The sequence below is a fragment of the Pomacea canaliculata genome, linkage group LG11 (assembly GCF_003073045.1).
Source record: "Pomacea canaliculata isolate SZHN2017 linkage group LG11, ASM307304v1, whole genome shotgun sequence".
NCBI classification, from domain to species: domain Eukaryota; kingdom Metazoa; phylum Mollusca; class Gastropoda; order Architaenioglossa; family Ampullariidae; genus Pomacea; species Pomacea canaliculata.
In genome coordinates this window covers 12,419,783-12,445,295 of record NC_037600.1, presented here as the reverse complement: position 1 = coordinate 12,445,295, position 25,513 = coordinate 12,419,783, and the positions used below count along the sequence as shown (strand labels likewise).

General features: G+C 44.3%; 1 protein-coding gene across 3 annotated transcripts in view; it reads right to left on the bottom strand.

Annotated features, from left to right (window-relative positions):
- LOC112574958 (protein FAM102A-like) overlaps positions 1–23,858 on the bottom strand; it is a 36,908-nt gene extending 13,050 nt beyond the window's left edge. Inside the window, exons 1-4 of one of the 3 annotated variants that reach the window (XM_025256399.1) lie at positions 23,130–23,858; positions 19,801–19,991; positions 9,851–9,971; positions 9,298–9,488 (exon numbers count right to left, since the gene is read on the bottom strand). In XM_025256399.1, the coding sequence (XP_025112184.1) occupies positions 9,298–9,488; positions 9,851–9,971; positions 19,801–19,949 (461 nt within the window). In that variant the 5' untranslated portion in view covers positions 19,950–19,991; positions 23,130–23,858. Of the gene's footprint in view, positions 1–9,297; positions 9,489–9,850; positions 9,972–19,800; positions 19,992–21,098; positions 21,636–23,129 lie in introns of those variants that run through there. The other 2 variants (XM_025256400.1, XM_025256398.1) reach the window with 2 other exon arrangements.
- Positions 23,859–25,513: the final 1,655 nt, after the last annotated feature.

Sequence of the window (25,513 nt, the reverse complement as noted above, 5' to 3'; positions counted from 1 at the left end):
AGTGGCAATGGCATCAGTAGTAATTTTATTAGTAGGTGTATCAGCAGACGTAGTAGTAATTTCATTATCTGTAGTAGTAACAACGGCAGTAATAATTTTAACAGTACCTGTAGTAGTCGCAGCAGTAGAACAAACTTTTTTTTTTGTAGCAGCAGTAGGAACGACAGGGTCAACACTCGCTTTATTAATACAACAGGCCCCGTTTATGCTAATCACAGCAGATGGATTCGATTTGCAAAGTTCAAGAAAGTGGAGGTGACTGCTGTGCTACCAGCCGCCCCAACCCCCCGAAAAAAAAATTCTATTTGTGGACCAGCATGCAAAACATCCAGGATGTCTGTCGTCAACACTGACCATCGTATGACGATCTACCCTCGCCCCTACCCAGATGCACCTTACCGGATGCAGCATTTCACGCCCACCCCGTGCATGTCACAGATCCGGGGTCACGTTTCTACCACGCACGTCGCCGTCTTCTTCAGTCTGGCAGCTGACAGCGCCGCCACCCGGAGCGGAACTGACGCCGCGCCATTAACCAGTAATTAACCCTCAACGACCTAGGTCTTCAAGACAGTCGCCCGGGCTCAGGAGGAACGGTCCGGTGGTGCAACGGTTAGCGCCTGTCACCAATACAGTGAGGCTTGATTGTCTGGGTTCAGATCCCGTCTCAGGCACGTTATATTTTTTAATTTTTTATTTTTTTATATTTTGGTGCATGTGGCATCTGTTTACAGCGTTGGCTACCTCAGTTGCTGTCAGGACGTGAAACACCAATTCCGCCGTTCCCTTCCTCAACCCCTACCTTCGTGAGGGTGTGCTCGGTGCTCTATATCCTTTTAATGCCCGGGTATTTCACTCCGACTCAAAAACTCCGCACTTTCAGAAAAAGAGGGGCAACGACCACAAAACTAGTCACAACCACCACAGGCAGCTCTGTGGATCTCACTCTAAAGATCAGTGATAAATAAGTAAACGCCGTGTTTAGCAGGCGATCGTCTGAAATGTGATTGCCCTCGGTATACAATCTCGCGGGACGCTCCCTTGCCCTGGAGACAGGGGGCGGGGGTAAGTGGGGCGCAGACAATCAGTGATCTACACCCCCCGACACACACAGGCCGCGTCTGCATTCCAGTCCCGTTGTCTCGACCAGTGCACGCCATTGTCTAAACGGCAGTCGGTCGCCACCGTCATACCAGGGAGCGTTCGGCGTCTGGCTTGTAACGGCTTTTCCCGACTAGCCTCGCGCTACTTCCACCCGGTATGGGTGAACATCCTCTTCCGTTCTCGGGATATAAGCGTCTCTAAACTCGCCGTGCATAGAAAGCGGTCAAACTGGTGATTACGATGGAACAGATAAACAATGTACACCTGACTGACACGCACTCCCACCTGTGAGGTCTTCGCAACGTAAACAAGCCCATGGACATGGCGGTCTGTGGACTGCTGAGGCATGTATTCGAGAACCGGAAGAAGATATTCACCCATACATTGAGGGAGAGTGGGAGGACTACACTCCTATCTCGTTACTCCTCGTGACATACACTTAGATTGCTGGCACAAACAAACAAAGTCCCACCTCTTTAGACATTTAACTCAGGCAGCGCGTGCACATACTGCGAGATTCATCACGTGGTCAAACAGCTCACCAGTAAAACTGCTGAGGTATGTGAAACGATAAGACCACGGACGTGTATATGACACACAATTCGTGGTAAGACGCCCCTAAGTCAACCTCCACTGGTCAACAGCAATCACGTGCATGACAACAAAAGCTGATCAGCTCGGTTTTGTTTACCATGGAAATGAAGAGGAGGGACTGGAGGAAACCTGTCTTTGCTGTGGACAACATCAGTCTTTCGGAGCTCGCCGCTAGGAGGCAGCGACTTCCCTTGCGCTCTGCATCCGGCACCAGTAGTCGGCCCTTCCTCCATCTTTGAGTCCCATGATGACGTCACGGTGTTCTACCCGCACGCGCCTCACGAAGAGTCCGCGTGATGAAACTAGGACACACTTGGGCCCGTAATTACCAAGCGAGGGTTGAAAGTCTTCGCCCTAGGGCGACAGGGGGAAATTTTAAGACACATCTTGTTTCCGAAGTTATAAGTGGGTCCGGACCCTGCAAATGCCGTTTACACCTAACTCCGTAGTTGAAAGGCGGTGGCAATGATACCCTTGGGGGTCAGAGGGAAGACAGAGGGAAGAAACATGAAGAAACAGAGGGAAGAAACATGAAGTCTGAGTATCATGTTGTTATTACAAAAATGACGATTGGTTCCCCATTTGGCCCTGGGGATATAACTTACTATCGCTTCATAACTGTGGCCCCTGGAGGATTTGTTTCTCCTCTTTAGTTTCACCTTGTCAGTCTTGCCCTCTTGATATTTCCTAACATAAAGAATGTCTCTCTGCAAAAGGACAGAGAAGGTCGGGTACTTATAGTAAATGGAGAGTGCGTGGACAGCAAAACAAATAAAATTGGAGGAGGGGGGGGGAGCGCGCTGAGGACGCCAGAAAAAACGAAAGATGGATGGAAGAAGAAAGAGGATAAACTCTGCGGATGTCTTACTCTCAGTTTGTTTTGTTTTTTTTTTTTTTCCAACTATACCGTTTAACACGAAAATTGGTCGAGAAGCGGTTATGTATTGGGAAAAGAAGACTGTAGAGTGTAGATAACTCATCTGCAGTAAGATGATTTGTATGTAGCACGACGTGTGGGAGTGTCAGGCAGGGTGGCAGGATCTGTTCTGCCACAAAGTGTGGCACGGAACTAGGTTGGCGAGATAATGGACACCGAGTTGAGACTGTTCTTTACTCCAGGGCATATTTGTCACCAGTTCGTAACCATGGCCCCTAGGGGTAAAGCAACAATGCCAGACGCCTCTTAACAACGGAGACAAAACGCTTTTATCGATGTTGCCCCCGAGGTAAACGACTTAAAGGGATGGTAAAGGCAAAAACAAAACAAAAAGCTTAGAATCTCGTAAAGAGTAGAGGTCAATTTGAATCTTGTCTATTTTTCGTGTCTGTTAATGTGGAAAAAGGTGAATGTTTTATAATTTATAGGATGTTGTGTTTCATAAGAGAAATTACACGGACTGTCGTTTGCGTCGACGAAGTCTCGTCGCCGATGACGTCAACTCGACCCCAGTGTGAGCTGATGCAATGATATGATTGGTCATTACTCAGCCATCTTGATTGTTATCATATATCACCAATCCAACTAACGACACACCACCCATCCTTTGACTTCAAATCCTAACAACGACCGACACTTCCTCTCCCTCGCTGACGTCACACAGCACGTCACAGCCTTATCACCGACGTCACAACCTTTACTAGACCTTTAACCGCTGCTTCGTAACCATGGTATCCATCCCCCTACCCACCCTCACCCCCGGACAATATAACTGCCGTGGTTTATAGCCTCGCTTTGGTGTTTGTAGCTATCAGCAGGATGCGCTTCACCAGCCCCACAATGCACCTGCAGTCACGTGCAGACAAGCGCAATCGCTCGGGCCTTTGATCTCGTGACAGGGAATTGGCGCGGTGTGCGCGGCTACCTGCGGACTTCCATCCAACAACTTGGTGCACAGACAGATGTCGCCTTCCCTCGTGTCGGCAAACACACCAACTGATGTCCCCATTGTCCCCGCAGTTAGCAAACACACCTGTCAAAGCAGGTGCTTGTCTACTCTTGTTACTGTCTACAAGTCGTTATGACCCACTACAAAGAATAAAATACATCCTTGTCATCTCTCTTGCGCGCTCCAGCAAAACCAAACAAACAAAATACAAGAAAATACAAAGTTCCTTTCTCTTGTTCATCTGCCGTTGTCCTCTTCCACTTATTTTGTCATTGCTGTATATTTTGCAGTTATATTAAAGATTCTCTCACCTGGGATAATTCCCCCTCCGCCATCTTGAAATGGGCAGCAGGCCTTGTTCAATAAATAAATTTTCTCTAGAGAGCCACAAAGAACTTAGCTACATACATATCTACCCATCATCAACAAACAAACCAAAAAAAAAACTGCTATAAGGGAACTGCAAAGATCACAAAGGCTTTACTTCCGCTTAGTTCAAGCTCGGAAATGAACCCACCAGACACAATCACACGCAGGGTCGTGACAGTTCTGCTGCACTTGTAGCCCAGTGACGTCATATGTGTGACACGTTGACCTCCTACACCAAGCAGTCTGCCACTTCAGCTCGTCAAGAAGGAAAAAAACATTCCCTGATAGAAAAACCTTAACAGGAGATCCTCCTTACTCCTTACCCCCATTTATCTAGCCATGCCTCACCTGGCTTCACCTGTCATCGTTTTTCCTCTACCCCCCTTCCCCCAAACGACCTGTCTGCCCCACTTAGCTACCGCACCTTAGCTACACACTGACATCTTTTATCTGACTCTTGAATGCCTCTCACCTATCGTCGCCCTCTGTGCACACAAGCTCGTGGCGACTTTTGTCAACGAGCTTTGCTCACTGCAGCCTCCGTGTGGGGGAGAGAATGTGGAGGCAAGTCTGTCCTCAGGGTAAAGTCACTACGTGTAGGATGATATGCGTGCGACCTCTGACTTACTGACGATGAGGGAGGACAGACAAGGCAACAAGCAGCGATAACACAGCGACGATAAAATACGGGGGGCAGGATAGTTTCAGACGAACGAGAATGTGTTGTATTGTTGTTTGTTTACTGACACATCACAATAGAGAAGAGGGACAGGACAAGATAATCTACCTCTTATCTCGAGCTTATCTCAAGAACGATATACAAAGGATGCTGGTAGCTAATAAGCGACTACTTCTAACTCTTATATGTGTTTGTCAACAATGTTAACTAGCAACAGGTGTGTGTGATAGAGAGAGCGCGCGTGATGAGCTTTATTCATTGAATGAAATGTAGATCACAAAACCACGTACTAACAAATTTTCCAACATCAATTAAAGAAAAAAAATTCCATCACGTGTACAAGGTCGTTCTTAATCGGACTAATAAGGACGATGGTGTGACCAGATCGGACAAAGTTCTTTATGCGACGGTTATAAGTTTTCCGCAGTTACCGTACTTGTTTTACCTCTGACCTGCAGGCTGCACGCCCACAAAACGTGTTTCCAACGCAAACAGATCACGTGACCTTCGCACCTGCTGGATGCCGTCACTCGTCCTCGCTGCTTTAAAGGGCAACACGAGTGCGACAGATTGTATTTTCCTTATGACCTGGTTTACGTACATTTAAAAATAACAACTCTCAAAATATAAGAACACAGTTATGCTTGATTTTTAAAGATATTAGTCTTTAAACATCGGCGTTTTCACTTGCGACTAGGACAGCAGAAGAAAAATATCCGCCACGCTGATATCTGACCCACTGTCTTATTAACAAACCGCTTCCCTCGCCACAGCCCTCATGCAAGGGACATCACCAGTCTCGACTACTAACCCTTACCTCAGCATAACGAAAAAAAAAATCCAAGAGACACCAACCTCCCCCGCAAAAAAAAAACAACTATAAATAAATAAAATTCCCTTCCGAAGATGTAGGCGAGATCCGGGACATGACGGCTAATTAAACTCCTGCCAAGGAAACGTAACTGCAGCAGGATTCCGGATCGGAAAGGGAGAGAAGGCAACGGGCTCTTGTAGCTGTAACGATCAATGGCTGGTGACGTCACAACGTTGGCATCACGTGAGTGGTAGCCGCACCATCACCGCGGTCAACTCTCGCCAGTCCCGCCTGCAGCTTCCGTGTAGGGACAAGATGAATAAAGAGAAATAAATGTGGTTCAAGTCTTCCGCCCCACCTACTCCCTCCCACACCAGTCACGTGGCCCCTTCCTGCCTCGCTCATCCTCTCTCTTCAATTGTCCAAAAAAAAAAAAAAACCAAGCAAACCATCTTGAGAAACTCTAAGCATTCTGATGGCAGGAATAAATGGTAATAGAGAGAGGGGGTGGAGAGGGTGGAAGAGAGAGAGGTGGAGGCTGATGGTTACCCCTGAACCAGCGACTAAGTGTACATCACGGAACAGCAGCCAGCCATTTGGTGGAGCTGCACCGAATCGTGGAGGAACTAAATGTAAAAAAAGGTTCCCTTGTCAAAACCATGGGCGTATAAAAAATTGATATAAGTCAGTGCTCCAGACAGGTGCCACTGTATTGTTTTCTTTCAACAGGCAAGCACGCACCGTAAGTTTTTGTCTTCAGTATAACTACACAGGAAGATGCTTATGAGAGGTGGTAACCAAGGAGCCGAAAAATCATCAAATCCTGGGGAATAGCGGGTAGGCATGGTGTCTCCAGGGAAGAAGAAAGGCAGAATGTCAAACTGTCGTAACGGCGCTCATTAAAGCAATCACACCCACACACACGTGTACACACACCCTCAGATGGAACTTTCTACTTCTCCTCCTTCCCTTAGCTAGCTCTGAATTCAGATTCTTACGGCAGTAACCTCCTCTCCACCCCTTCACACACACAATGCTGCATGCTGCTCACACATGGAACAGGTAAGGGCAGAAAACCGGAACTGACCCCCATCAGCCCGAATGTTCTGAAAATGTAAGTCAGAAACCTGTGCTGACAGCAATGCTCTCAAGGTTCGAACAGACTTCAGTGCTTTTGTTTGTGGCACGTTGTAGGGTTTGTGGGGGGTCTTGGGTAACAAAGTCCTACTTCCGATGGTCACTTAACGGTCGCGAACGTTGGCCAACTGAGGCTTTAAGCACGCGACGTACACTCTGTGTGTGTGAGAGAGAGTGAGAGTGAGAGAGAGAGATACAAAGAAGGCAGAAACAGTCAAGAGATGCTGAACTTCCTCAACTGTCTGTCACCCACTATGTGTCCAGTTAAGACATTAAGAACACACACACCAAGGTGCAAAAAAACCATTCCGGATCCCAGTCACGCACTGTTAGCTCCAGACACATTCATTCAGTCTTGTCAAGTCTGTCTGTCTGCTTTTTTTTTCTCTCACTCACAAACGGCCGGTTAGCACGACATGCATGGACAAGCGCCAATCCAGGATCCCATACCTACGTGTCTTATTTACATCAAAATGATTATAAATGAAAACATTAAACTGTCACAGGTGCTGGGACTGATGAACACATTTCTCAATTCCATTCACACTATTCGTTCAATTGCTCAGATCAATCTTCACTTCAAAATAGGATAGGTTGAAGTGAGTTTTCATTTTGTGTGCGTGTGTGTTTGCGGGGGTGGGAACAGAAGTATCCACGAGTGTCCAATAAAGCGTCTCGTGAATGTTCCAGATTCCGCGTCTGCTCGACCGTTTAACCGAGTGCCAGATGTGAGGTGGGGTAGAGGGTGAGCGGGTAGGGGCACTGATCTAAGACTATTGGATAGACCCTTGCTGAAGCCACCAGCAGCCATCTTACAACTCGTGCTGTCGTACAAACCAGCATGGATCATGAACAAACTCACACCCACCAGGGAGGCAGGGGACAGGGGGCAAACTCCACGCTGACAGTGAACGACGTTCACATTCTTGCCTTCTCACTATCTTGAGGGGCTGCTGCCTCCCATTACCCCACACGCCACCCTGGTTCCTACGCCACTGGTTCGAACGTGGTCACAGGAGCATGCTGGGAGTTGGGGGAGGGCCCTGCTACCTGCACTTTACAAAGTTCCGATCACTTTACACACCCACATACCACAGGCCATAACCTCCTACACATGCATGGTTCTTAGTTTGTCCTTAAAATCTCTTAAAATTTAGAGTGTAGGGGAAACTGGGTGCATGTATCTAGAAGGTTCTGCTGAACACCACTCGCGCTCCGCACACGTTCTGGTGCCGACGCCTTACAAAGAGCAGCGCGTGTGTGTGTCACGGGGGTTCTTTGTACCCGGGGTGCGTGTCTGCCAATCAGACGCATTGATGTTGACCGCTCCAGTGATTTGCACACGCAGTTCCCAGGCCACTGGGCGAGTTGTAACATGTACGGCCATGTCAGACAAGGGACGCCAACAATCATGAGCTCACAGACTACAACGTCTGAACGGGTGGGTTACGGGTGCGGGAACGGTGTGAGTACTGCATTTTCAATGCTTGCGCACCGCGCATACACGCACACATACACGGACTGCTCTTAATGAGACATCTGCATCAGAGTGCACTCGGTGCACCAGTGGTAGTACAAGGTCCACTTAACCTTCTAAATGCTTTCACATCGTGCGCGTGCACTCTCGCCCCCCAACACACACTAAGGACACCTCTACACGGGGAAACGCTTTAGAAACTCGATTCTTATTACCACACATACACAACACACTCATGCACTCAATCGATCTTTCTCACGCACACAAACACAACTACACTGAGCATAACCCATCGCTTTGCTTCTTTCGTTCGTACAAATGAATAACTTTCTCGTCTGAACAGAATGCCGTAGAAAAAAGGTTGTTTGGGTAAAGCAAGCTGGTGCTACCTGTCAACCTATCAAATCAAGTAGACAGGTCAACAAACAGGTGTCTCAACCTGTGTTACCTGCTACATCGTTTAAAAACTGACGGAAAGCCGTTTACGGCGAAGTCTTATAAAAATAAAAAGAGACAGGTCTCAAGAGGAAACATAATATCAGAATTCGCCCATACACCAGGCGGAGATCAAAGCAGACAGGTGTTTATATCTCCTTTCTCTCTCTCACACACACACACAGTCAGGTGGCGCGGTGGCACAGTGGTTGTCACTAATACGACCATGGGTTGAGACCTGCCTGAAGCAGGCGCATTTCTTGCTGATGAGACATGTTTAATGTTGACTGATCAACACTCTGGACACAAATGTGTGTGTGAGATTCTGCTTTTACATGTTTGCGTAGTTATTTAACTGAAATTTTTATAACCCGATAAATACTGATGAGATTTTATCTCAAAGAGACAGATGTGTGTGTGAGAGAGAGAAAGAGAAATAATTATGTGAGAGAATTGTGTCTGTGTGTGTGGCGTGTATGCATAATGTATACGTAACCTGCTGTCTGGTGGGGATACGCCCTCTGTTGAGTCGACCATGATCACTAACATTATTCTTATTATTAACTGTAGCGCGCATTTTCCCCCTAGGGGGAGGGCGCTGTGCATGTTGCTGTTATCAAAACTCACAATGGATACATCCCATTGTTGTTTATTGTTGTGGTGGACATGTTGTTTTCACCTCTACTCTCACAGTGCGACGATCACCGCAAAGTGTAGACACTCTCTCTCCCGAGCAATCCCCATTTTTTCACCCCATCCCCCGCACTCCCCACTATCCCCCAAGCGCTAAGTGCCAACTCACACTTTGAAGACAGGATCCCCAGCAATGAGAGACAACTCCACGTTGATCTTGACGTTAGAGTTGTCCTGCCTGTGTTTGGCGTCGTAGCCTTCCAGCAAATAGCGCCGCGTCTGCCTGCCCGAGCCGGCGTAGTGTGCCAGGTTCAAATCCACAAAGCCCAGCTTTTGGTGGGAACGCCCGCCTTTCATCTCCTGCACACCGACACACACACACGTACACACACAGACAGATACACAGCCGCATGACCAGGGACTAGTTGGGAGGGAAAACACGAACCTTCATGGTCAAACCTTTACATAATTTACATATTTTCTTTCTTATTTGTTATTAAAATTATGAGAAAAATGAGGCAAATAAACGCGCTGAGCAAGTCTGTGATGATGTTTCCTCATTATTTCTTAGGTGGGGTGGTGGGGGAAGCTGGATGTTATCTGAAATAATTTTTTTAAAATCAGAACACGCTATACGTTTCTTAACGAAGTTTACAGAAAGACATTAAGGGAAAAAGTTTATTATATCATGCTTTCCCACAAAAAAATGTCCGAAGGTTTACCTTCCTCACGGAGATTCTGCACACACAGGGGTCAAGGACGCCGGTGTTGGCGTTGGCAGTCATCTTGCAGGGGAAGTTGAACTCGGCTCCCCACCGGACACAATTGTTACTCACCTCCTCCCTGCAAAAACACACACACACACAAAATGTAAAAACAATTGACCATTTTGCATTACATTAAGAATCACTTTCCTCCTAAGTCAGAATAAAGCCCATGGATCTAAGTTGTCTTCCTACTCAGAGTCGGTTTTTTTTTTTTTTTTTTTGTATTTTAAGATCGTTTGCCTTTTTGCCATTGTTGCATCTGTTCCCTGAAAACCGGCGCCGGACAAGACACCAATAAGAAAAGCAAAGTTACCATGGTAACCATGTCCAGGGCGAGATCAGATGCAAAGACGTGAAAAGAAAGGAATGGACGTCTACTTGTAGTAAATGAGAGTCTGGGACGGGGAAAAAAAGATTTAAAAGAAAAAGGAGCAGATACAAAGCAGATGCTTTGATAAGCAGCCACAGGAAGGTCGAGATTCAAGTGGAGTGGGTGCAGAAGACGGGGCAAGGAAGTGAAGAGTTTAGCTGAGGAAATCACGTGATCAACAACTTCCGAAGAGCAATTCCCGATTTAAAGGAGATAAAAATCCTCTGCAAATCCATTGAAATCCCCTTTTCAGTTGCGTGGCAAGATGATTAAAAAAATCCTCTCTCTTACAGTCTGTGAAAGAAAGAGTGAGCAACAGAGGGGAAAATGGCGAGGGACTTCTTAAGGCCTCGAGAAAAGAAGAAAAAAAAAAACCCAGTCCTTTCCTGTTCCTGAGGACCAGAACCCTCCCACGGCTCTGACCATCTGACCATTGAATTCCCTTTACTTTGACGCAAGTAGTAGACCCTGCCAATACCCTTTCCTGACAACGCCGATGGTGTGTCTAATGCGCGGCTTTCATCGGTTTTGCTGCGAGTCAATATTCTGCTGGCTGCTGGCATGATGCAAGGTGCTGCTGACGACACGGAGGCTGCCAGTGGAATGTGTGTCCATGTCCTTGAAGCCCCTAGCGAGCGAAGGAGAGAGATGGTGGATTCTGCCTGAAACCGGAAGTGTGGTCCACAAACTGTCAACAAACTCCAAATGAGCTGCGCGGCAAATGTTAATGCCATGTCGAGGCCGAGGACTTTGCTCTCTCACAAACACCTACGCCAGCGGTCTTGAGATGGAGTCTCTTAAACATGAAAGCTAGTGTTTTGAAAAATACCCTTCCCTGTCGATTTTCAAACTGCCCATTTATTTAAACGTCTAACCGTTATTAACCATTACCTACAACGGATTTAGATGTGCCCCACACCCCACACAAGCTCTGTGAACAGTGCAACACCCCGCCATTCCAATGTAGGAACAAGGAGCGTTTGAACAAAAACAGAATTGTTAGCATGGTTCACTAAAATAAAAAGGTTTTACGAGCGCGTGTAAGCACAGTAGGAGACCTTTTTTTTTCAGTGTAAGCTCGCTACTCGCCCCCACCTCGTGACTAATCTAAGGGAGGAGGGAGACTGGTGTTTTACGCCGAGCAAACAACAAAAACTATATCCCGGCAGACAGCCAGCCTTGTAAACAGATGCCACATGCAGAGAAAGAACAGCGTGCCCGAGACGAGACCTGAACCCAGGACAGCCAATCCTCACTGTATTTGTGACAGGCGCTAACCGGACCGCCCCCTTCCCTTGACTAAGGAGAGTGGCCAATAAAAAATAGTATACAAAGGCAAAATATATACATATCAATCAAAGGCGGTGCTCAGAAAGTGGGGTGGGTGGGAGAGTGATGAGAGCGAGAGAAAAAAAAAACCGAAAGGGGTATCAAAGGGGTATTTACATGAGCATCAGAGAAGAGGAGTCGCTTTATAATCGCTGTTTTCGTCGCTACATGATACCCTAGTACGATAAGTGAAAGTTGTTTACATTCAGACATCGGCGGGAAAAGTTGTCAGCCTGGATACTAGACACCAAGAGAAACATAAGTGGGTTTGTAAACAGATTATTGCTCATCCATCAAAAGGTGAAAGAGTTGTTAACTGGCGAAGGAGACTGCCAGAGGAGATGCTGTGGATTACAAGCTGCTCTCCAGGACTGGGTACCCGGTGTATCAGGGAAGATAAAGTCGGGAAGAACGAGATCTGGGCATCGTCTTGCACATACCGAGGCCCAGACACAGTGGACCACTTTCTTTTTACATGTGGAACTTTTTACATCTACTAATACTGTATTAGAACATCTGATCAAACTGTATTTTTACATCTACTTATTTTTACGTTTATTGACACTGTATTAAGGAAGGAGGGTGATAGTGAGGATGGAGGTAGGAAGAAGACAAGCATCTGTTTCCTGCGGTGTGAGCTAGCTTCCACACCGAGGAATCATCCACGCTGCGTGCATGCGTGTAGATGAAAGATGAGTGAATGAAGGCACGTGCACGAGCATTTGCAGGCGTGCTTGTCACTGTGCGAGACAGACGCACGAATGCGCACGTAGTTAGGTTTCCGTTTAATGTCTTGATTGTAGGAACCTCTTGGAACTTGAGATAGGAGAAGCAGACGGTTAAACAAGTCTCTGTTAGCGTCCCACCCCCCTACTTCCGCTACACAGGCATCAGAAAAATGTCAGCATTGTAAAGCATATCAAGCTCTTCACTTCTCTCTCTGCAAAGGTCAAGATCTATCATCTCTGCTCTCATTATGCTGTCCTTTGTCAGTAGAGGCGGGTAACCGAGGGCTGTTAGTCCGCCCTCTACACAGCACGTGACCCCAGCAAGTGGCCGCAAGTACAGCTTGGTCATCTCGAAAGTAATGGCGCTCTTCCGCCCCACGGTTCAGACCCCTCGACAGGACGTGTGGGAACAAACCACCGCCGTCCGCGCTGCAAGAGCCGCTTTCGTGTCTTCTCCCACCCCCACAATCCTCTCTCTCTCACACACACACACGCTACCACTACCACATCGCTACAAATGACCGACTTTGGCATTCTCAACGTCACATTTCAAAGTCTCGATCAAGTAAAAACCAGACCTTTGACCTTTGATCCCTTAAGTCCTTCAACAACAACAACCCACCCGCCCGTCTCAAACTTCTTCCGCACTTCATGTGTCCTCGCGGGGCTGAAGTATTGAGGACGAAAGCGTTGTTCCTCTGCTCCCTCACCCTCAAATCCTAAATCATCCCCCACACACACCACCAACTTTCACCGCGGTGGTGCATGCGGTCCCTCTTCTAACCCGAAAAGTATACGGGATGGGGTCACAGGGGTTGGGGCGTCACCACCAGGGCCGTGCTTAGGGGCAGGCGGACGAGGCATCTGCCTAGGGCCCCGCGCTTTTGATTGATATGGTAACTAGGCATATGGAAGTGTAGTCAGCCGTGGCGTGAGGGCCCCGCACATGCCCTTTGCCTCGGGCCCCGCGGGGGCTAAAAACGGGCCTGGTCACCACTATAGTGAGAAACTCAAGATCCCCCCACCTACCCTTCAATTCATGAATGACAAAATATTACAAGAAATTCAACGTTTCTCGTTAGCTCTTGCTACAGTTGTCGCCTGACGTGGACGACGAGTGCCACTCGATACCATGTCCGTTAGAACAGTTAAGGGTGATAATCAGCACATCTATTTCTAACGTCGTCCTCTGAACGAGGATGTGCATGATACTGACTGTGTGAGCCAATTCCACCATGTCATTCCCCTTGTCATGCTCACCAACAAACTGACGTGGAATTGCCGATTATGATTTTTCCCCCTTGGATTGATATATTATCAGTTCCACTTTTTGTACCGCAGGGAAATCGAAATTGTTTCTCCCCTCAAGAACTGGAATAAGGAGGGACTGAAGATACCGTGTGCGAAAAACCGCTTTTGGAGATGGTGAACAGGCAGTGTGTCACAGGCGGGCACTGATGGCCATTTGGGTCGTTTGAAAGTGAGAACATATCTTGGTCACCAGCAGAAACGAACCGAAAATGTTGAATATTGTTATCTCTTCTTTTAAAAAGATAAACAGAAACGACGGGAATAAAAACAAAGTTAAAAATTCAGTTTCTTTCTTTTCTTCTTTCTCTTTCCTTAATATTATATAACGGAAAACACAGTCTGCCCTGTCCGGGCCGTTTCTTCTCAGCTTTCTCTTCGCACAGTTTCGTTCTCAACTCTAACCCGTGGGCGAGAAAGATGCATCGAGCATCGCTTGTGACCTCCGCGAGATGAAGACCTCCCCGACAGAAAAAGTTGAACCTTTAACCTAAGCCGGCCTTTAACTCGGACTTAAGACCCGTTCACTTCGTGCATGCAGGCCCTACCCACGTCCGCTTCCTTTGATGAGCTCATCATCAGAGTCGGTAGCCACACACGTGAGCACGGAAACAACAGCAAGAGTGGGAACAGGCGATAACGGGCGGCGTCTGGAGGCGTGTATCGGGGTGTAGCACTGCGTGTATCGGGGTGTAGCACTGCGTGTATCGGGGTGTAGCACTGCGTGTATCGGGGTGTACCACTGTGTGTATCGGGGTGCACCACTGTGTGTATCGGGGTGTACCACTGCGTTTTAAAAGGTTTTAATCCAGAGACATGACTTATCAAAGCTGTCACTAATCGAGGGTCGATTATATATTTACAGCAACACCAAGTGTAAAGCTGCTGCTACTTCCAACATGTGCGTGCACACGAGCGTGTTATTTCGCGCGCCTTCAGTGCAGTCCTGCCGAGCGCACGGCTGGGGCGACTGTTACAACCGACCCGACCACCAGTGTGACGTCACGACTGTGGTTCTCAAGTTTCCAGGTCCTCGCTGGTCCTGCTATCGCAATACCTGACATAACAATTATACACGACACACGCACACAGGCGGTTTGTATACTGCGTGCATACAACACACAACACTGAAGGGCGGAGTTGGAACACTTCACCCGACACATTAGCTCCATCTTTGTATCCTGTACCTAACCTCTCTCACACACACACACCACGTACGAAGCACGAACACATTCTTTTAAAAAATCTGTCAGTTTCGTAATAGAACGCTAAGGTTCAGCTTGTTGTTGACATTGAAAAACAGATTTTTATTTTCATTCATGGCGCTATAACGACACTCCTTCGGATACAGACATATTCAGGGTAAGACCCGACTTTCTCCACCCTCGCCACACAAATACACGCAATAAGAGAGATTCATGTGCGCGCACACACCCACAAACCAGGTGTACAAACTCATCTTAGTTTTGCAAAAGAACACAAATGTTCTGTCTGGCGGTGACAGGAAAGCTAGGTTGTTATTTTGTCTAGTTTTTTTTCCCCACAGTCTCTAAAGCTCGGGTAAAGATTAGCGCGCCACCCCACGGCACCAATAATACTGTAATATAAAAACAGACATGTGTTGTCACGAGCACTCTGACCTCTCTACCCGATCTAGCATCTTCCCTTGCTACGAAACGTGGCCGACAAAAACACAAACACTCGACACTTCACAGACTCTCGTGAAGACTTCTTTCTCCCTCAACCTCCCCTCACCCACCTAATGTCTGGTGTGACTCTAAGAAAGAACATGACTGCACTGCCATCTTTGCCAGCCATCATCGACACGTCTAACGTCTAAAATCTGTTCGTCTCCGACATCTATTGACCCTTGTGGCAGCTGATTAGAGGACCACGCCCTACACCAGGTAGGTCTGCCACGTAGGTCGCCACAAGCACCTGGTAGTCAAATCTTCCTTCAACGCTTTTTCTGCATCCTCCGAGTTTAAAAAAAAATCAAATCATAGGACGATAATTCTGTTGCTTATTATTATTAATTTTGAGTGCTTACTTCATTTATGTAGCTATGTTTACCTTAAATGCGATCTTATTGTCTGTTCATTTATTGACCGGATCAGCGGCGACAGCTAGGTTTTACTGTCATCCCATCGCTTTATGAATACCCATTATTATTATCTTGTCTACAATTTTAAGTGATATTCTGCCAACACACATACGCCCCTTGACATAAGTATGAGTGCCGTGCTTGTCACTATTTAGCAAACCAAACGCTCACGCACACTGGTGTTTGAGAAGAACAGTCTGAGTAACCGCTGATAAGCAAACAAAGGTGTACCCCTTTCCAGATACAGCGAGCACTTGGCCCTTAGCCATGGCATCAACAGGCCCTTACTCAGTTTGACACCAGGTAATAGACCAACACACCCACCACCCCTTTTAACCCGCCAACGACCTTAAATTCATGACTGCTTCGCAAAACTTGTCGGGGTTACGACTGTCAAAAGAGTTTATTGTTTGTTTGTTTGGGGTTTTGTTTTGTTTTTTGCTTTGTTTTCCTTGTCCTGGAGCTTAGCTAAGCTTTGCCTTACATACTGCGCGAATTAAATTTCTCTGCGACGAAGCGCAACATGGCTTCGACGAGATTTGACAGATCGGATAGAAACTGAGAAGCACAACAGCTGCCAAGCGAGGTGAAATCGTTGCCCTGGGTTCATTACAGAAAAAATCAAATCAGGTAAATGTCCGTTATTATGAACAAGTGTCCAGTTTTATAACGCAGCGGCAAAGGTGCCTTTGGGGAGGGGAAGGAAGAAACATCAAGCAATATCCGCTTAATAACTTCGGAGGTAAGACGGTTACCCTCGATTTCCCAAGTTTACTCCATCCCTCACCCTCTCTCGATCAACGATTATGTTCGCTTCGTAAATACGGCCCCAGCGGAATCGTCCGGCATTCCACAGGGTGCAGCGGAAACTGTCGCGAGGTCACGGCGCCCGCTACCGCCGACTTCCGTTTCTATGGGACATCCCATCACCGACACCGACAACTCGGCCAAGGCTCCAGACTGCCATGCATTGCCGCACACCTTCACGAAGGGAAGAGTATTCAGCAGGAGGGACTGCTGTTATGCTGGGTGGGGGTGAGGGAGGAGTGAGGGAGGAGTGAAGGTTACCCCCCACCAACTTATGACGACTGCAATAATCCTGTGGTTGCGAGGTGAGGGCAAGTGAGGCGGAACGAGTGCCTGAGCGCTAGTCAGCATGACACACAGACGTTGACATCGTCACACCTGCAGCGGGTGTGCAGCTTACTCTTCGGGGTGCTTTCACCTGAAAACGCGAGTAGCAGTTGTGGCCAGCTGCTCGCAGCAAAAGGCCGAAGTTTGTTTTGTGAGACAAGAAGGTCAGAGCAAGAGACTGGGTTCGTTGCCCCTGTGGTCTGGCTACCCCTATAGCTTCACCCGACCCATGCCGTTAGCCAGGCAGCCCTGGTATCTGGACATTCTGCCACATTTGGGTTGTGGGTAATTACCTAAGGCTTCAAAGATGCTGGAATGCTTCCCGACTTGCACTTAGTACTCGCAGCGTGTCGTGTGCAACGGGTTGATAATGATCGGATGAGACAGGCGAGAGGGAGGATGAAATGAAGGAGAGAGCGGGTGAAGAAAATGAAAGAAAACGAGAGAACGATATTTTGTATTCCCTCTCACCTCCTTCATGTATGGTGTAAAATAGGGTGAGGGCGTAAAGGGGATAGGGGGAAATGGAGAAAGAATGAAAGAGAATAATCAAGAAGCGCGAAAATGACAAAATAAAAAGGTGGAGAGAACGAAAAGAAAATAAATAAAGTGGGAAAGTAGGACAATGTGGAGAGAGAGAGCGGCAGGAAAGAGAGAAGTGGAAAGAAGATGGGGAGGGGGTGTACCAAAAAAAGAAACAAGGAAGAGAGGAAATTCTTTCCAGCAATCGGTTGTTGGATCACAACCTGACGACATGTTTCATCTTTCTGTGAGCCCATACTTGCCGGCAGTGCACTCCTTCACACTAACATGTGGAGCTGCGAAATGGTATGAATGGCTGAGAATGGCGCGCGCACACACACAAACACACTGTGGAAGAGTACAAGTACTAAGTATCGCACTGGCGGCAGCGCTTAGAGGTGTGTCCTGCAACCCCAGACCTCAACCCTGCGGGCACACACACAAAACGCACGCTTTATTACTAGTGCACTGGAAAGAATGAGCCATTCAGCATTCCACAATGATTATATGCCCCTGCCAATCATTCTGACAAACACCTTCCACGTTTCCAGTTGCAGTCCGGGTTGTGGAGCGCGGAGAACGTGGGAACACGCAAGGGACGTAAGTGAACAGGGGAGCTAACACCTAACCGCGGTACCAATGTCTCCTCCGACTTTATTGGGGCAATAATGCAGCTTCTCATCAACACACTCATCTCCTAATGAATACCGAAGCGCCCTTTTTCATATGCCCATGTTCATCAGTGAATGCTTGATGTGGAAGGACAGGCAAGCCAACATTGAGGAAATAATAAAAATCAATACCAAAAGTAAGAATGTAAGCCATAATAAGAAAACAGTACAACAATCATAAATGTCAAATGTAACATGCCTACACTGCCTGTTCTGTGGAGAATGTCTAGGTCATGGTCAAAGTATTTATAAAAGCAAATTCAACAGCAACAATAGCTATCGTACATGTATTCACATTCGCATGCCTTGATAGTCTGGTTCGCCAGACTGTCTAGTTCATGCTTAAGGTTTCCTAAGCAACTCTTGAATCTCTGATTTATTTTATCAACTGAGGCAGTTTCCAATCCCAAAAGTAATTAAATTTTTATCAGAGATTTAAACAGCTCTGTCTTCTTTTTTTCTTATTTTTATGCAAAAGCCATTAAAATTATTACAAGCCAGCACGGCAGCTCAGTGTTTCTTAATGAAATATGCATGGAGAAAACAACACTGTCTAAATGCCTTGTAAAAAAATACAATGGAAGACTAGTTGCAATAGACCACATGTGATTTGAGTATACAATGAAGCTGCCTCAATCAAAGTATTTAGTATGTGTGTGTTATTTTTAAATCTCACTGAGAATAAGCAAAAATGAAAATTGAATATGAATACATTCAATATAAAAACTATAAGATTCCAAGCTACCTCTAATCCCTAAGTGCATTCCTATGCTTGTTATTTGTATTGTGTTGGAACATGATAGAAACCACCAGTTCATTATGCAGCTGTCTTCATTGCACAGATGATTTTCCTGGCATTAGCTTATATTTAGATTTATTACTGGCTTGTTTTAATATTATTTTGTTTTCTGGCTTTATTTACCTATCATTTTTATAATAATGTTTTTCCTATTTATGTGTTCTAATTTATCAGATTTTATAATATCGCTCTGTCTAATTTATTTATGTAGGTAAACTGTTCATCAGAAATGGAAAAGAGCTATAAATGGCGAACAAAAAACTATGCATAGAACCAAACGAGAAAATAAAATTTTGTGCTTTCTAGATTTTTCCAGATTTTCTAAATCGTACAGGTAAGTATTTCTGCAAGTATTATATATGTGTGCGTGCAAACATGCATGTGTGTTTGCATACATATAAGTGGACACAAACATGCATGCATGTGTGTGTAGGCATTTGTGTCATTATGCATAATGCATACACATTCTGGACACAAAATTCCTAGTTCAGCATGATTTATTAATTTATTTCCATATTTCTATTGAGTATTTAATCTTCAATACATAGAAGAACATATTATTTGTCTTTTTTAATTTTATAATGCTGTCTCCTTAAAATAAAAAGAATCAAGATTTTACAGAGGCTGTCTTATTAGTCTTCAACATTTTGGAGTTAATCAAGGATAACAGCATAATAGCACTAAAATAACTTCTTTTTTTTTTAGTTTTAAGACCGACTGATACATCTGTGGTAAATTACAGAGAAGTATTCATAAATAGCAACATAACAGCTTCATCACAAACATGCCAAGGGCAGATTTTACCTCAATAAATTCACTTCATAAATATATGCATCATTTCTCCAATCCTTCACTTTCTCTCTCTCTTATTTCTTGAGTCCTGGTATGCACACACTGAGCTTCAAAACACTAAGTAATATGATAGTCTGTATTGTCTTACCTGGGAGAGAAGTCAGTGTAGCTGCCCCCATCATGAAGCCGCACTTTGCAAAATAGTACACCAGTGACGAAGGGTACAGAGGCCAATTCATCAAGCTCCAAGTGAACATGGAACTTGAACTTCTTCTTTTTAGACATGAAGGACATCATTCTGTGGCCGGACCATTGTTGAGAATCAAACCAAACTCAAATCTGGTGACATAAATGTGAAAAGTCCTCACAGTAATGCCAAGCGACATTAGTATGTTGGCTTACAAAATTCACTTTCTGCTCCTGCAAGCCATATTCAATATCTGCCTATATTACATGAGGTCACTAAGTCTTCAACTATTCAAGCTAGGTTTAACCTGTGTGACCATTTTGCAGGAACCATGATGAAGCACTTGAGCTATCAGCATTGTACTAATTTATACCAGATGGCACATGTAATATTCAGTTCACTCAATCTTAAGTTCCTCACCCATACATCCTGAACAACCAGGGAAGGATTTAATATAACATAAACTGATGCCAAATTTTCCTAATAAGAAATGCATACATCTTAATGCCTGTCAGTTTGAAAGATCCTTTATAACAGAACAGCTTGAATCATCTTTATAAAATTCAGATGATGTTACAAGAACTATGTTGTTAATATTACAATACATTTACGCTTTAATTCTGAAAATAAGCAGACTACATTAAAGAACCTTTCGGATATTATAAATAACATTCATTGTGACCACAGATAAATTGAAGACAAAAATGTTATATGAATCTTTTATAGAAGAAATAATTTTCTAAATATTTAATACATACATGTTAACTGTATGCTTGATATATGTAGTTTCCTGCTTTATATACTCGTTTATACTCGTTCATATCTGAATTATATTTACCTGAATTGTATATCTGCACAACTACTAACCACTTGCCATCAACATTTAATCATTTGTCATATAAGCTCATATTGCCCGTTTAACAACACCAAAGAAAAAAGCATATTGCACTTAACCTAATTACACGAACTGCTGCCACAAAATGTTTTCTTCATAATTAAAATGATCCACTGGGCATAACAATATCGTTATTCATTTTACATCAAATTAATTTTATTAGTCTGTAAACTGAGTAATCGTATCAACAACACCCCATTCCTGTGCATAAGAACTGTATTTTATCCAGCAGCAGTAGTCCTGAGAGAATGTGTCCCATCGCTACTGAGCATGCTTACACTGACTCAAGCTGATAAAAACATCCCTCGGGGTTATCCAGTATATTCGTCTAATCTTTGTTGTGGGCGTATCGTAAAGTACATACCAGTGAATCGCAGGGTTGCTGATGATCCGATGCAGTATGCGAATCAAGTTCTCAGAATTCCAGACATTTAAATTATGCAGCACGAACAGATATCCGCATGCCTGCTCTCAGCTGACCACATTATCTTCCGTCATTATCTCCATTGTAACTGTCCGAAGTCCTCGTCTGACAGCCTACCGAAGCCAAAGGAAGCCTCGGTGGTGCAGGTTAACAGATCTACACCGTGCGTGGACGGTACAGTGGCGAGCGGAGTGTGTGCTTGGCACACTCACCTGTGAGCACTCCAGCAACGGGGTTCGACTCTGCTGCTTCGTGCTTATTTATGACGTGCACCGGCAAGATTCGCACACGACAGCCTGGTGGCTATGCTCACTGCTGGACTGGCTGCACCGGCACCTAGGAATCATTTACTCCATCTGCACTGTCCTGGCAAACGAGTCACCGACAGCTTTTGTGGCCAGTGTTTTGATTTTCAATCGATACAGCAGATGTCAGCAACGCGCATGCGCGCTGAATCCCAGACTTCCAGTTCCTGTGTCAGAGGTCAAGTGGCTTGCTCAGCGTGGGAGCAGTGCATGAACTAATATCCATGGATCAGTGCTTTTGGTATAATGATTTAACAACAACTCGAATAATAATAGAAAGCGAATTTGTATAGCACCTTATCTTGGTCCTATCGACAGGCTCTTGGCACTTTACAAAAAAAAAAAAAAAAAAACCCAGACACTCATTCAACATTGTTGTTTAGACAATGCAAGATTATAGAACAAAAAACCTCTATTAACACGTCTGTGATATGGATATCTCGCAAGAAGCGACTCCATGCGCAAATCATTTCAAAAACTCTATAATGATCTCTAATTAAATTATATTTTTATATATTTGGTAGAGGTACATGTATCTGAACAAAGTTGCAGGGCTTATTAAATGATATGTATATTTGATATTTGTTAAAATACTTAGAGACAATTCCTTTTCGTTATCCAAAATAAGTCCTTGTGGTTACTCATACATTTATGGGTACCACGATTGACACACTTTGTGCACTGAAGCACTATGTTGCAGTAGCAAGCAGTACAATATCTGAGTTCACATTTCAAATTATATGTTCTCCATAACGTCAACAGAATACTGTCACACACCCACATTTTATGATATATCACAGCAAGCTTCCATAGCCAAATGCCCTAAGCCAGCTGTCTTCTCAAAGTTAGATTTTCCAGTCTGCACCTTTTTTTTCCCCACAAGATATTTTTGAGTGATGTCTTACTTCACAACTCAATTCTCCTCTAGACTTATCGGTTTTGGGATTGCATAGATAAATGAAAGTATTTGTGTGTATGTACTTATTCTCTGGTTATGAAGAAAACAAAAACCAACACAAATCTCCACGAAATACAACAACTGGCCTGTAGCAGTGGATGATGAAAATGACTACACAATATTATAGCTGTAATTTCGTCTAGGCAATAGTTGGGCTGGATCTACCATTTATTTAAAGCTAAATATATTTCTTATCATATAACAATGGATCTCTCTACAGTTTTATAGCAAATACAGCACTTTTTTTTAAGTCTCACATCAATTTAATTTTTGTCATAAATATTGTATTGTGAATTTATCCGCTGTTATTGCAATTATAATATTACAGTAACAAATGATATACATATAAATTGCCATTAAAGAAATATATTTCTTAATAGGAGGTTCAAGGGGAGTTATCCTGATTTCATTTCCCTTAGTATAAAGCTGTTTTATTTCAAGCTCATTAATTTTTACTGACAGCCCCCTCATGATGCTGACCTGTTTACCAGCATGCTTATAATCTCCACAAAACTTTGCAGAATTTGTAACACACTAAACAATATCCGCACAAGTACCCCCACAACATTTTAGTTTTTAGGAAGTGGAGTGCCCTTCCCTTCTCTTCTTTGCCATCTTTCCTTTACCTTTTCCTTCCCTAACCCTTTGAGGATTTAAGTTTAACAGCTTGGTCCAACCGGGGTAAAGTATGCTGCATATTGAACTGACCTGTACGTAGGCCTCCGGCTTGGGACACCATTGCGCTGACTCTTTGGCTAGCTGCTTCTCCAGTGATACTGGGGAGAATGCTGAGATGTAGCAGAGACCAAGGACATGGCAGAGTAACTTATCTGATTGGTGATAAACAGCACTCTAGCAGCTTAACTCTTCCTTTCAGCATCTGCCACCTGAAAGTATCTTTCCCTGCTTCATAAAAATAGTGCACCAGCAACTATAAGTGAAGCATTTATATTAAAATCAATCTTTTGGACTAGAATCGCTATGTTATTTATTGCAGCCGAGTAACAGCTGCAGCACCATGTTGACAACCTGACCCACATATTTATATATGAAGACATGCTGCATACAGTGCTGTGAATCTGCCAGTTATTTTTATTTTATACAATGTTTTGCCGTCGAAGGGAAATTGACTCAAAATAATCTTATATAGCTTACGGATTATAATAATTCAATTTGCTTCCTTAGAGCACAGGGTATTATTGCCTTTCATACATCTGACCTATGATAATAATTCTGACTCATTAATTTTTTTCTTTTACAAGTATCCACAGGGACAAATTCTTACAAAAGATTTATTACAATTAGGTTTGCTTTTTTCTGACTGTATGTTTTGCTTCGATATTATTTTAATAGTAAATATGCTTCGTTTGCATGGATCGCTTATCTGTTATGGAGGGGAGATAATCTACATTTTACAAAAGGTTTTTAGTGTACATGATTGCTGTTTGACTTGATTTGTCTGACAGAATTTTTTAATATATATATAAAGTTTATCTGGTATGTGAGATTGGAATTAAAAACTCAAATACTTTGTTTCTGTTGTGTAAAATTTTACATTTGCTGGCTTCTCTGGGTATATGGATATGCTCTTAAAATGACTGTTAATCTATGTGCATATGTTATGTTGTTATATTGTAAAATATTGCCTTTTTGTTATGTATATTTATATTGTTATGTATCTGTGAGAGATAATAAATGTCTATATATATGTATAAAGTTTCTTTTCTGAACTCACTTGCCTTGACCTTATGTAAATCTGGACACTTCAGTTCCTTAAAAAGAAGCCCATGCCATCTGAACAATTTCTTACTTTCTCTTGACAATTGGTAAAACATTTTTTTTTTTTTTTTTTTTTTGCTTCAGACCCAGCTGATTGTAAAACACTCTGCAAAGGTGCCAAATTAAATATACTAGGCGGTGTGTTTTGGTGAGGAGTGTTTGGGCTCCTTGGTCTAGGCTTCATTTCCATCTTTCAAGAGTTTTTGAAGGCACATAACCACCACCCCTCTATGTGTGCATACTCCTCTATGTGTCCCTCAGTACCTTTTTTTTTTTTGAGACACACTCACACAGAGGCTTACATCTGAGAAGAAGTCACTGCAGCTTAATGCCACATGGCACCTGAAGCTATTACACAGATGAGTGTCAGCGTTGTCAGCCTGTAAACAGATGCCATATGCGGAAAATGAAAAGCTCGCCCGAGATGAGATCTGAACCCAGAACAGCCAAGCCTCACTGTATTGGTGACCGGCGCTAACTGTTGCACCACCGGACCGCTCAAGATGACAAGGTAAAAATTTACAGTACAACAGAAGCAAGAGACAAATGTCAGCAGATCTTCCTCTACATAAGGGAGGGGACACCAATTCCATGCTGACAGTGAACGAAGCTCACATTCTTGACTCCTCAATATCTTTTTCGAATGGGTGGCTGCCCACCTTGCCCCCCTGGTACATCATCTTATCGAACATAAAAATGCAGGTAGGTTCCACCATCGCGTGGAGCAGATAATCAGCAAATTGTTTTGTGCCCAAAAGTATGGTGGTAAATATATTAACATCAATAAAAATGGAGACAAGTATTCAGACTGATGTATTAACAGGTAACGGGGGTCGATGGATCGACAGATGGTTAAATGGGTAGGTCGGCAGGAGGGAATTGTACTGTTTTTTGTTTTTTTTTTTTTTTGAGCCAACAATAAAGACTTTCTCGTGGCAAACCAATAGACCCGCGTTGATAAATGGGTAGGGAACAGGACTAGAACAGTTGAACAAAAGATAAAACATAGCCAGGTGGAAAGAAAGATAAGAAAAAAACCCAAGTGCACTTAATCTTATTTAAACTGCTGTGCTCTTTGCTCTTCATGCTGTACTTTAGTGAACGTTGAAATAATGCTATGTGAAAGTACTTCGGCCCAAAATGTCTGCCATGCCCCAAAACTACTTGACTAACACTCGTCCTTCACCCGTTAGCTTACAAGATCTGTGTTACATAAATGTTGATGTGCCATGTGGCCAGAAGCATGCTGAGCATGAGGTCTGTCGTTGTCGTCAATAATCTCCCCTCAAGCAGCAGTAGGCTGTTTCCGAGCA